The sequence below is a fragment of the Taudactylus pleione genome, unplaced genomic scaffold, assembly GCF_031769625.1.
Source record: "Taudactylus pleione unplaced genomic scaffold, aTauple2 ptg001137l, whole genome shotgun sequence".
Lineage (NCBI taxonomy): Eukaryota > Metazoa > Chordata > Amphibia > Anura > Myobatrachidae > Taudactylus > Taudactylus pleione.
In genome coordinates this window covers 931,251-945,199 of record NW_028285538.1, presented here as the reverse complement: position 1 = coordinate 945,199, position 13,949 = coordinate 931,251, and the positions used below count along the sequence as shown (strand labels likewise).

At 42.2% G+C, this 13,949-nt stretch overlaps 1 protein-coding gene across 1 annotated transcript in view; it reads right to left on the bottom strand.

The window, feature by feature from the left end:
• The window catches only part of ACVR1 (activin A receptor type 1), an 88,519-nt gene that overhangs the window by 12,362 nt on the left and 62,208 nt on the right, over positions 1-13,949 (bottom strand). Inside the window, exons 6-7 of the mRNA XM_088461999.1 lie at positions 12,074-12,220; positions 3,246-3,521 (exon numbers count right to left, since the gene is read on the bottom strand). Of these exons, the coding sequence (XP_088318125.1) occupies positions 3,246-3,521; positions 12,074-12,220 (423 nt within the window). The remainder of the gene's footprint in view (positions 1-3,245; positions 3,522-12,073; positions 12,221-13,949) is intronic.

The window sequence follows — 13,949 nt, the reverse complement described above, 5'->3', positions numbered from 1 at the left end:
ACGGATTCAAAATGTGTCCCTTTAAGCACTGATTTAACTTTTGGGAAAAGATAAAAGTCGCAAGGTGCTAAATTGGGCGAATATGGAGGATGTTAGTGTAGTAATGTGATTGTCGGTCAAAAACTGCTTCACAGTAAGGTCTTTGTGATCAGGCGCATTGTCCTGGTGAAGAATGAATTTATCCACAGTTGCAGCCGTTTCTTTCTGACTCAGCTTTTTCAAAACTTCCTTATAATAATGCTGGGTAACTGTTGTGCCTTCTGGAACCCATTCTTGCAAAATTACACCCTTGATATCGAAAAAAGCAATGAGCATTGCTTTGAATTTTGACTTGCTTTGACAAGCTTTTTTCATTCTTGGTGATGACGGTGTTTTCCAGTGCATTGACTGTCTTTTGTCGCTGAATCTTTTGTGCCATTCAAACACACGTGCACGAGACAGGCAGTCATTCCCATAGGCAATAGTAAGCATTTGAAAACATTCTGTTGGAGTTTTGTGCAATTTTACTAAAAATGTCAAATTGACACGTTGTTCAACTTTTAAGCTTAGCATTTTTTCGGCACTCTACAGAAAACACAACCAAATGAAATGGCGACTCACAATCAACTGAACGTCATAGAGTGTTGCTGCTTGTCATGCAGGTTCAGACACGTTCAAGGTTACTATGTATGCAGTTATAACCGGTTCTGACTGCTTTGTTACTAGGTGGAATCACAGTCTCGTTACTTTATAGACTATATATACACACACTATAATTATATATATATATATACACACACACACATATATATATATACACACACACACACACACACACACACACACACACGCACGCACACAGGAATCTCAAATGCCTGCGTGCACTTTTCCCTGGAGACCCTTCAGACGCCCTCCACAGCAGCAAAAATGGCAGCACTCCGAGGACTTTAAGATATTTTGACAAACCAAATAGGTATTCCAATGGATCAGATGTTTACTTCGTCTTTTTTCAAAGGATGAAGTAAACATCTGAAACGTTATTTATATTTGTACAAAATAAACAGAGACAACACTCAAGAGACTGTCCTCAAAATAAATCCAATATATGCAGGTGAAAAAAGTGGAGACATTTCGAGGTGCAACCACCTTTCTCAAGCCAACACCACAGATACAAAAAAAATATATTAAAAAAATGGGGGAGGGGGGGTTGCACCCCAAAACGTCACAATTTTTTCACCTGAATATATTTTAAAAACAGTCTTTGAGTACAGTCTGTTTGTTTTAGATATCTATCTATCTATATCTCACACATACATACAATCTAGTACATGCTTCTTTTCTAGAAATCTAGGTTACAGTAATAACTTGCACTTAAAATACAACCGTAATAAAGACTGCCACCTTCTGGACATCTGTGGTATGAAAATTAGAACATCAGGAAGGACTCTATTGGGAGAGGATTTCAATTCAGATTGCCAATCTTTAGCTCCTGAACCAGTGAGAAGTAACCTGATAAACTTCAGGGGCCACACTGAATGTCCTCTACCCTTTATAAGGGCCACATATTACCCTTAGTAAGAAGCCAAAACAATACATTTACTCAAAGACAGACATCAGTGCATAATAACATATCAGCAGGCTAGAACCATCAAATCTGACAAGCCAGGTAGGAGCTGGGACCACAGATAAAGGCTCAGGGGCTGCCTGTTGCACAGCACTGCCCTAAACTATTGCTAAAACTATATATCTCAGACTAGCCGGCTCCGTATCAAGGAACAAAAGTAAAGCAAATTTTATTGGACATTTAAATAAGTGCATAATTAACAGTGTAGAAAAGTGGTTGTAACCACTAGCTACCAGCCAGATGTTTGGTTTCATTTGATAACTACTAGAACTATGAAGAGGATTAGAATTTGTTCAATTGCTATGGTCTAGAATACCAGTAGGTGGTGGTTGGTACTTCTATACTACCTGTCCAATTCCAAATAACAGTTGTGACGCCTGGTGACAGACAGTGTGACTTATCCGGACACCTTGACAATTTCTGAGCTGGCGGTGTTCGTTATCTGTGAATGTTCTCCACAAAATCGGTCTAAACGATGATCCTTTATTGCAGCTCTTCTGTGTGTAACTCCTTGGACTTTCATTCTGACCCTCACTGATTTAATTCACCCCTTAGTCTCATGAACTACCTCCCCATTCATCTTTCCATTCCAACTGCTTCAGTCTTTTTCGCCCGTGTACAAAGGCACATGAAGCCGTGTGTTATGGCCCCCATGTTGCAGGGTATGAGAACGTCTCGGCATGGTTTCAGAGGTAAAAATAGAACACAAATCCGTATTCTAAATTCAAAAACAGCAACGGTGGATGTTCTGCACTCAAACATTATTACTAATCCCCAAGAAAGGTGCAAAAATATACAGCAAATAGGATATTACAGTAGTTTCTTAGGGCCAATAACTGTAAAAGCTACATTGGCCACCAGAAAAGATATTTTAAAAACCTGCAGATTACTTTCAAATATTAGGTTGAATTCATCCTCCTGCAACTTTTACCGAATACACTGTCTCATTTTTGTGATCTTCCATCAGATCCTTATTGGAGTAGCGAGGGTTTTGAATGTACATAGCCTTATAATACAATCCTATTAAGTAAGTAGCTATTAACATAGTTAAATAAAAAGGCACAGATCTCTGCCAGCACATACGTAGACAGGACAGAAAGCCATAGACTTATGTCAGAAGGTATTGGAGTGTATTACATTAACATTGCAAAAGGTAAAATGATGCAAAAACTGCCTTGCAGCGCAAGTTGTTATAATTGCCAGGAACGGTCACGGAAAACCACATACACTTGTCAGGCCGTACTGAGGACCAGAAACTAGCGACACGGAGATTATTCCCTAGGCAATTAAAGGTAATTATGGAAAAAGCTGGTATGACCTGGCAGGGACTTCAGATAATGCTCTCTATAAAACTGAGGCAACATAACGTTTTGGCTTTTTCTGCTTAAATACATTCACATAGCTCCTAGGGTTACCTTTTTTTTTTTTTTTTTCTAATATTGTGCCGGTACCCAAAATGTCCTCTACTTTATGTATTTGAAGAGGACACTTGTTGCGATCACTATACACTTTCTGAATTCTGCATTTTAGTCCCACATACACCAATATTAAAAGGCCTCCTTTCTGTCAGCCAGTATCTTCCAGGTTCACACAAGCAATGTGGTTATTTCAGCAGCCAGTAATCGCTTTAGCTGAAACTCACCTAGATCGGCTATACAGCACTGCCCGTTCTTCCTGACAAGGATGTTCTTGCTCTTTAAGTCTCGGTGAGCGATGGCAGGCTTCCCCTGGGTACCGAATATCTCTACATGTAAATGTGCCAACCCGCTGGCTATGGACAGGACAATACGGAGACAGGTCACTGTGTCCAGCGTGGTCACTTGCAAGTAATCATAGAGAGATCCCATTTCATGGTAATGAGTAATTAGCCACAACTGTGTGCTGGAGTTTCTGGAAGTCATGTCTGAGGCGATAAAACCTTGAAATACAAAAACAGGAATATAAATCTGAAGCACATATGAAGCATTCTGATATGTAGACACTTAACACAGTTAGGTCATGAAAAAGGGGTTAGTCTTTGACAACTACTCTTTTTGGTCAGCCCCAGTCGATGTCCCCATACCCACCCTTACGCAGCAGATGAGGGATGGTCCTCTCTAAGGATACTCCCATTTTTTAAAGCAATGTCCATCTTTATCAATTGATGGCACAACTATCTTCTCTAGCCCCAAAGTGCACTGTCTTGGAGTTATCCTGGACTCCTCCCTCTCCTTCAAACCACATATCCAGAATCTCTCACAGTCCAGTCGTTTTCATCTTAAAAATATTTCCAAGATTAGACCCTTTCACACCCAGGATGCCACTAAAGCCCTCATACACTCATTGATCATCTCCAGATTGGACTACTGTAACCTCCTCCTATCTGGCCTCCCCAACTCCCATCTCAACTCCTCTCCAGTCTGTCCTCAATGCTGCTGCTCGGCTCATCTTCCTCTCAAAACGCTCTGCATCTGCCTCCCCTCTCCTACAAGCTCTCCACTGGCTCCCCTTCCATTTTAGAACCCAATTTAAGGTTCTCACGCCCACTTACAAAGCTCTCAGCCATCCCCCTCCCATTTAAATCTCTGATCTCCTCTCCCTTCACTCTCCTGTCTGCCCTCTTCATTCAACAAATGCACGCCACCTCTCATGCCAATTGATTACTTCCTCCCACTCCCGCCTCCAAGATTTTGCCCGCGCTGCTCCCCACCTTTGGAACTCTCTCCCGCTTCCCATCATCACTCTCCACCTCTCTTCAATCCTTCAAATGGGCTCTCAAGACCCATTATTTTAGCAAAGCCTTCCAGCTCTCATCTTAACTTGCTGCTACATACTCCTTCCTTCCTGCCCACTCCATCTGTCCCCCCCGTTTTTCTGTCCCTCCCCTTTAGAATGTAAGCTCCTATGAGCAGAGCTCTCTACCCTCTTGTGCTTCTCCTTACTCTACCTTCATCTACTTCTTACTCTCTACCATTGCACCTAACACTTGGTTGCTTTGCATTGTTGCTTATCTGGGTGTTATGGTCGCGAATGTAGCAATGTATATTATCCATGTCCTGTATTGTATTCTATTGTACTGTACTGTACTGTACTGGTAGTCACTGTAAACCAACCTATTTGTTTATGTACTTTGTAAGGCGCTGTGGAACACTTGTGGTGCCATATAAACAATAAAAATAATAATAATAATAATAAATAATAATAATTCATCCCTACAGAAGACTGGACTGGAGGGTTCTCAGAGAGCACTCCTACTTGGGCAGGCAGCACAGAAAGAGATGGGGACTGTACAAAATGGTCATCCCCTTTAAAATAAGGACCCACCCTTTGCAAATAGGTACTCTGCAAGTACTGTCTGGACCCATATGGTTCAGGAGATTTCTAGCAGGACCTGTAATGGTCATGTAGCTCACTAGACAGATCTGTTCACTGTCCAATCAGCAACAACTACTCGATGGCTGCAGATTACTTCCAAACTGATTGGCTGTCTGTAGAAGTTACAATACCATTACATGTCCTAGTGGTGGATGAATCCAAATTCAACCAATTCCGGAGATTGAGCCTAGGAGTAGGTTTTTGGACAGTAGACTTACAGGATTCTCTCATTTGGAAAATAAATAAAAAATAAGAGTTACGGTAGACTTACCATTGATAACTCTTTTTCTTCTAAGTCCATAGGGTCCACAGGGATACTATGGGGATAATGTGGTTGGAGTGATCCAGGCACCAAACAGTTGAGCTTTCAGCTCCCAGCATGCCTCTGGTCCTCCTTCATATATACCCCACCCCTGGCCAAAGGTATTCAGTTCTGTAAACAAGCCCATGGTAGGAAGACCAATCGTACACCAGAAACTCCCTCAGAAAATGAGGGTTGGGGATGCTCCTGAGCAGAATGGAAAACTCATCGCTCAAAAGGAAGCATCCTGAAAGGCAAAATATTAAAGGCATAGAACCTAAGAAAAATGTGGACATAAGACCACATGGTTGCCTTGTACAAAATGTTCACCCTACGCACCGCGATGAAAAACCCATGATGGTTCCGCAGACCGAGTAGAATATGCTATCGCTGTGTTTGGAACAGGGAGATCAGCTCGATGGTTACGTATGACTGAGTTTGTTTGTTGGCTGGCCAACCTTGTTTGTGAGAACCATAACACACAAAAAGAGCGTCTGATCTTCTAACATAGTTTGTACGCTCCACATAAATACGGAGAGCACGAACCATATCCAGGAAGATTTCACCTACATAAAGATCTGAAGTCTGAAATAGCTGGAACCACAATTTTATATATGGGAGGCACATATAGAAACAGTTGTAATTCCTACACCGTTCACCTGATTTGGATGTAACTACCCTCAAAATAAATCTGAAAGTCTGCAGTTAAAGCACATCTTGTTCGTTTCAGTTCAAAGCCAATGTGGTGGTGAATAGAGGCCAAAATATGAAAATTCTGTCAATGTCCCAATATTTATGCATCTGTGTGTGTGTGTATAATATATATATATATATATATTTTTTTTTTTTTTTTTTTTTTTTCTTGAAAACCAGAGACAAATCCCAAGGTGCTACCAATGGTACAAAAGGTGGCTGAACTCAGAGAGCCCCCCGAAAAAACTGGAACTAGACTGACTGCGCAGTAACCTGCACTCCAAGGGTGGCTAGGCAGAGACCAAAAGTCTAACCCAGCCTAGAAAAAGTATCCGGGAAAACCTAAAACCTTAGGGTCATACTTTCTTGTGGGAACACCAAACAGAATGCCAAACTCTAAACAGATGCGGACAGAGGAAGGCTTTCATGCCCTAAGCATCACAAAGCTGGAGAAACCTTTGGCTCTTAATATGGAAGCCTTTAGAGCCACCGCGTCAAAGACAGACGGAAGCAAGTCCGGTTGCAGACAGGGTCCCTGCACTAACAGATTCAGCCATAGAGGAAGAGTAAGTACTATCTTACTGCCAGTGCGTCCATGAAGGCAGCTGAGGAGTCTTTGGTCATGGACCCATAACTGGAAACCTTATGGTTGTGATGTGAATCCATAAGGTCTATGTCTGGTAGGTCCCATTTGTCCACCAGGAGTTGAAAAACCTCCAGGAGGAGACCCCACTCTCCGACGTGCATGGCCTGACGACTTAGGAAGTCCGCTTCCCAATTGAGGACTCCATGGATGAATATGGCAGAGATAGCCAGAAGATGACGTTCTGTCCAAACCAGAATGTTTGTCACTTCCTTCATGTCTGCATTACTTCGCATGCCTCCCTGACTATTGGGATAGGCTACTGTGGTCGTGTTGTCGCACTGGATCTGCCTGCCCTAGAGCAGGTCCTGTGTCATGACGAGTGCTTTGTATAAGGCTTGAAGCTCCAAAATGTTTATGGGCCGTTGACTTTCCTGATTTGTCCATTTTCCCTGAAAGGTGTGATGACCTGTCACCTCTCTCCATCCACAAAGACTGGTGTACATGGTGAAAAGCACCCCATCTTGGATCCAGAATGGGTGACCTTTATCCAGAGGATCCTTATGTAGCTACCACGAGAGAGAGAGAGAGAGAGACAAATCTCCGGAGTGAGAAGGTTCCTCCGATACCGTATTCGATGATACTATCAGTTCCATCTGGAGAGAATCAATTGCTGCAAAGGCCTGTAGTGGAACAGAGCATATTCCACCATCTACCCCAAGACCTGCATACACTTTTGTACTCTAGCAGAAACACCCTTTATGCCAGAGAATCCAGAAGCGCCCCCAGATGTACCTTCCGCTGTATTGGAGACAGAAGATTTCTTGCAAACGATTATACAGCCATGCTTCTGTAGGCAGGCCATGTCAGTTGGATATTGAGTTGTAGTCACTGGAGATGTCATTATCAGAAGACCCGCCCAGGTATGGCCATATTCTTATTCCCCGAAGCCTGAAATAGGCAGTCATCACTGCCATTATTTTGGCAAAGACCAGCGGGCCCGTCGAGAACCCAAAGTGCAGTGCCTAAAATTGGTAATGTTGTTTTAGGACAGCAACCCGTAGAAATTGTTGGCGAGATGGCTTAATTGGCACATGGAAATATGCGCCCTGAATGTCCAGAGAAGCCACAAAAAAAGATCCCCAGGTTCCATTGATCGAAGAGTTTCCATACAGAACTTGGATACACGGATAACCCTATTGAGGGTTTTCAGATTTAGAATAGGGCAATGAGACCCATTCTGTTTCTGACCTAAAAACCTCCTCCAAAGACCAAATTGCTTCAGCAGATCACAGGTAGTGGACTGTGAGCATCTAATTTACAAGAGGAGGGTAAAGGAGTGACCCAGGCCAGCAAAAGCCTTTGATGAATCTGCATCTGGGTCGGGGGAGGAGCTGCCGGGGGAGAGCCTACCTCCCCCTAAGCTGCATCAACTGACCGGGTACGCTGGCCTCATAGCAGCAGAAGCGTCAGACAATAAGGCCATGGTACTCTAGTGAAGGAGCGGACACACCGGGCCCTCACTGCAGCGGCTTCCGGTGCGTCTCCAGCGCCAGAAGCAAGGCCTGCAGCAGGCGATTCCCCGTAAGCTAGGAACAGCCATACCTGACATCTCCGTGCGTCCGGTTGCAGTCTGGGCCCCAGCATCGATGCTAGCAAGCTCTACCATGACCCGCCGAAATCACCAGAGACGTTACTGGTGTTGCGGGCCGGCGGAGGTAGACTGAGTCGCAGTGCATGCGTCTTAATACAGATTCTCAGCACTGCTAACTCAAAATCATAGAGAATAAAAATAAAACAAAATAAAATCTTGGCACTGCCTGAGCAATCCTCTGTTACAAAAGGTGCGTCTGAATCCTGCCGCACCAAACCAACAACTGAATGCCTGTGGCGAGGTATATATGGAGGAGGACCAGAGGCATCCTGGGAGCTGAAACCTTAACTGTTTGGTGCCTGGATCACTCCAACTACAATATCCCTCATGGTATCCCTGTGGATCCCTATGGACCCTGAAGAGAAGAAAAATAAATCTGTTAACATGCCTTACATTTTTTCTATTTAATGTTGGGGATCTTAAGAACAGAAAACAAGAGAGAAATACCATTTAATGTTCCAGGCAGATTCGCCCTTTTCTATGCAAACAAGGAAGCTTAAATCTCTGTATCAGAGGCAGCTGTATAATAAACTGTGATCTGCTATATCTAAGTGCAACAGAAATAAATACAATCTGCATGGAGGGCAATATAGCCGCCACCTTTCACGAAAAAACATAATAACCCATGCGGGGAGCATAAAATGGTTCATTGCTTTTTTTTTTTTATTAGTTGTTTTAACGAAGGCGGGGTGTTAAATTGGTGGGATTATATGATGAACAAAGTGCAAATGTGTAATAGCCCATAGTAAACAGTCAGCTTTACTCACTCTAGGGGAAGTTAGTTATAAAATGAAAAGATAATTTGACGGCTTGCTCTGGGTTCTCAGCATATCTGCACTAATGGAAAATAGCCATTAGAGATAGAGTGTAGGGTTTACTAAACGTAGCTAAATGTTAATCCAGTCATTCTTGTGGCAAAGGACCCCAAAGCCAGGTAATATATTAGGTATGTCTAGAACAGATGGTTTGCATAGGAAGTTTTCACAGTGGCAGGTGATAAGGCAATAATTATAGATATACCATGGGGGCATAACAAAGTGGAGATATTAGTTTTAAAGGTGCCCACACACTGTCAGGTATTTGGCACGATATGCCGATTTCTACGCATCGAAACGACAAATCATGCAAAATATGTGCAAATCGTGAGTGTCGAATGAGCGATAGCTATCCGATGCACTTTCCCGAGGGTCGTTAAATCGTATCTTCAGCTCTTAACTACTGCAGGGAAAATCTGGCAATCTCTTGTCGTTAGTAGATCGTTTGTCAAAATGAACACTTTATGCACGATATCGTTAGTCCAGGACTCCCGGAGAGTTCAAGGGAAATCATTAACAACATTGTATCTTTTGCGAGTGTGTGGGCACCGTTAGAAGTGGTAATAATAGAATGTGTGCAGATGGATTTGTTAACAAAAATGAATAACCCTTCATCCAAATGACAGCAGCCTACTAAAGCATGAAATAAGTGCCAGGTAAACAAGAGTTTAAACAAACTTGCAAAATGTATAGTACTAATGCTTTTAGTAAGTGGATTATAAAAAGTAACGTAGTACAACAAGCAAGCAACGTGCAACAGCTTAAAAAAATAAAAACAAAACACAACATAAATAACAATGAAAGACAAGCATTTTAGTCCTTAAAAAAGGCTAAGCCAACATCTAAGCTCCATAGCTCATTTTGGATTATTTCAGAGCGTCGTGTTATGTATCACAAGTAGAGACTCATTCTTCTCCTCATCTACTGTTCACTGGTGTTAAACATAATCCAGCTATTAAAAAGCGAGTATCAGCAGCAAAAAAGGTGTCTGCCTAGACAGTAACAATCTGCTCGTAAAACAGTCCAACAAAACTGAAGCTGTAACCAAGCTGAACGCACTAAGCCCAAGGCACTTCAGACGTACACCCAGATCAACAGACTTTCTAAGAGGATGTACACAGAACCTTGTTTTCAACATCTGAGGGGAAGCAAAAAATATATTTATTGCTTTGCTGCACTGTTGTCTGAACACGCAGACATATTTACAGGTGGAAGGTGCATTAAATGTAATGAATTGTGGAAGAGGACAAAATGCCTGGAATGCATGAATATCAGAAACAAAAGAAAATTGAAAACTTTGAGAGTAATGGCTTAGTAAACGGAGTTTAAAAGGCAGATACACTGTTTTAAGCACAGAAGTGAAGTGGAGCATAGGTAGTGTCTAATCTTTAACAGAGTCTGAAGAATTCTGCTTAAAAAAAAAAAAAAACTACACTGCGGTTATGGGAGAACGGTCTTCCCGCAAGGGGAGCTGCTTATTAAAACAGATTCTGCCAACCGTGAAACAAAAATACTAATAGGTGAACACCTTAGGAATACACAAAAATACCTTTAAGACTTGTGAACTTAAAACCAATATAGATCAATAAAAGAAAAACACATTGGTATTTGTGCATGTCAGATGCCTTTAAATTAGATCATCTGACAATTAAAGGCTTAATGCCTTATGGGTGGTAGATATTCTGTGAGCTTCTAATTTACACAAAGAGGCTCCATTATGTCTCGTGCACACGGATGCTCTACCTGCAACACAAGATATGAATGTTCAAGACGGGTGTGTACAGTCTACGCTTTATTAAACAAGCTTACTGTTTGGTAATACCCCTTTTACACTGCAGCTAAAAACCTGGGATGCTGCTCAGTGTAAAAGGGGCCAGGGTTGGATTGCCGGGCAATCTGACCCAGGTAGCTTGCAGGGTTTAACATGGGAACGACCCATGCAATCCTGCAGTGTAAATGAGTAACCCGGGTCGTCCGACCCGGGTCTGGTAACAGCATGGGTAGATCCGGATATCCCGGCACTTGCATGATGTTATCTCCAAGCACAGACAGAAAAAATCCACTGCACACGGGTGCAGTGTGAACGGTGCCGACCCGGGAATAACCTGGGACGGCCCACAGCGTGAAAGGGATCTGTTCCAGTTAGGAACCATGTTCCAAATCCCTTTTATCGGTGCGGTGGGTAACCCCAGAAAAACCTGGAGTTACCCTATAGAAACCTATGGGCTTCTTACCGCACCCTGCACCTCGCCGCTGCCTCGCTGTCGCCCAGCACTGGTCCTCACTCACCTGACTCTCCATGATCGCCGGCCCGCACTCCTCCTGGGTCCTCTGCCTCCTCCTCCTCGTAATTTTCTTCCAGGTGCAGGGAGGAGAAGGAGAAGCCCGGGAACTTCCTACTGGTGACCTGTGCAGGAAGTTCCCCGGGGCTCGGAGGGGACGGGGTCCCAAGAAGACCCCCTCACCCTGCTGCTTATCACAAGAGCTGTCCTTTGCAAAACTAAATCGCATGTGTTAGTACATAATATGCGATTAGTAAGGTTGCGGTGACTGGCGGAATGGTCACCGCAACCACAGTACATCCCACCCTAAATGAGTCTTGATCAGGAACTTCACTGGTTTCCAATAATATCAAAAATCTAATAAACCTGGAACAGTTTGTTGTGTCCTTGTTGATCAATTAAGAGAAAAAAAATCTTCAGGCATACCAGACTGACGCAGCCAGATCCCGAGAGCTGTCGAGTGGTACTTTTCCATTAACAGTAGTTGCTATTAAACAGTTTCTAAAACAAGTAGTGGTCTCACATTCCCATCAGCTACAGCCATCTGGAGAGAATGCAGGACAGGCTTCTGCTAATTAAATCCTCACCGTCCCAAACTGAACATTTAACTGCGATCCAGAAGGCAGGCCAAGAATTCCCGACGCTCACAATAGCCCAAGCCCAGTTCCATCAACAGCCAGTTTGAGAATTCCGGATGTCATGGACTAAATACACCAAAGCCTTTAGTTCACACTGGGCTGTGAACGTGTGTACCCGGGATGTGTGTTGCCACACTGGGAATGGCTTACCTAGAATATTTTCATGTCTCAACAGCACTGTGTTGTATAATTCAGTTTCCCTGAACCAGGATTTCTCATCCCGGGATGAAAAAATCTTCACAGCGACGCTTTCTCCTTGCCAGAGACCTCGCCATACTTCACCATAACGACCCTTACCTAGAAAATAAGAATATAGTATCAGAAACATCCCTGAGATTTGGAAATATAACTGCCAAAAAAGACATACAAATTTTTGTAATATACATTTTAAACAAAGAAGGAAATATTACAATTCATCTGTGAAATTGTTATTCATTTTTTTAATTGAAACATCTCTCATCTCCCAGTTGATGTCCCCATCTTTCCTGTACAGATAGGGGAAGCTAACAGTACATGCTTGTAGGCACCCTGACAACCATGCACAAATATGGTTGTCAGGGAGAGGAGCAGAAAAATATTTTCTTTACGCTCCACTGAGTTCTAGTAAATCTATTGTAATGTACAAGTATTTAAACAAATGCTTGCCCTTTTTGTGTATGCACAATCACACATAGTGCTGGCAATTCTCTGAGCAGCCTTTTATTTATATGGAGACCCCCATTATTAGCACAATTCTATTGTCTGCGTTTAGAGCAGTAAGTGACATATGAGTGAATTTTTGCCTTGATCCGCAGAGGACACTTGAAATCAAAACTCTGTTAAAGATGAAAGACAATCTCCACTAATGGGGAACCAACATTGCAAACTGAATCTCTTGGCTCAATCCCACACTTCTAAAAGGCACTGGACGGTAATTTATCTTATGTTATCGCTGCATGTCGGTAAACTGTCAACCCTCCTGCCAAGAATTTTATAAATTCCCACTTATTAGAATGTTGGAAATTTACACAATGGGACAAACCTTGCAGGTATACAGCGATGACACAAACCTAGACTACACAAGGGCTTAGTTACAAGACATTCTTTCCAAAGCAATAAAATATAATGCACCTCTAGTGTTGGCTAAAACTTTACGCATCTAGTGGATAAATACACCTTAGAATAGGCTACAATGATCAGTTATAACCAGGAAGAGTAATTGTGGAATATGAGGAATTACAGGAAAAAAATAATAGTGTTTCATTTTTAATATATTCAAATGTAATATTACATTTCACTTTATAAATTATACGGTGATACATAGAACTACATAATTTATTTAGGAGTTCAGATGTGAAATGCGATTGAAGCCTTTAGAACTTGTTATAGACAGCAGCGGAAACAGTGACACCTGCAGGCTGCAAAATGAAAAACCAAAAAACTCTGAATGGTGAATCACACTGTAATGGTAGCACCACATCTCCTGTAGTCCACGAGTGCATCGTCTTTAAGTGTTCCTAAACTCCCCCCCCCTCTTACTTATACTATCATCTCCTCCATACGGCCTACAATGGTACCTAGTCCTTGGTTTCTGCCGCCCTGCTGCTTATTTGAGTAGTATGACCACTAAGGCAGCAATGTTTATAAACCATGTCCTTGTGCTGCAATGTTTTCTATTGTAAGTCACTTGTTTCTTGTTTTGCTCATTCTATGTACCTTGTAAGGGGCTGCGAACCCCACGTGGAGCCTTATTAAAAAAGAATGACTATAATAATAAAAACACCTTTGTTTAATTAAGTGGGAGGATGACGATAATACCTTTGTTTAATTAAGTAGAAACAGTTCTACAACTTTTAAAATAAAGGAAAAAAAAGCAAAGAATGAAGATCTAAAAACAATTATAAAGCCCTTGTAAAAAAAATTAAATGCAAATATCTATCCATTGTCCCATGTTAATGGACATTTGCACGTCCTTCTCTAGTTTTTATTGGCTTACGTCAATACCACTTTTTGGATTGTGGGAATTTGATGTTTTAATCCTTATTAC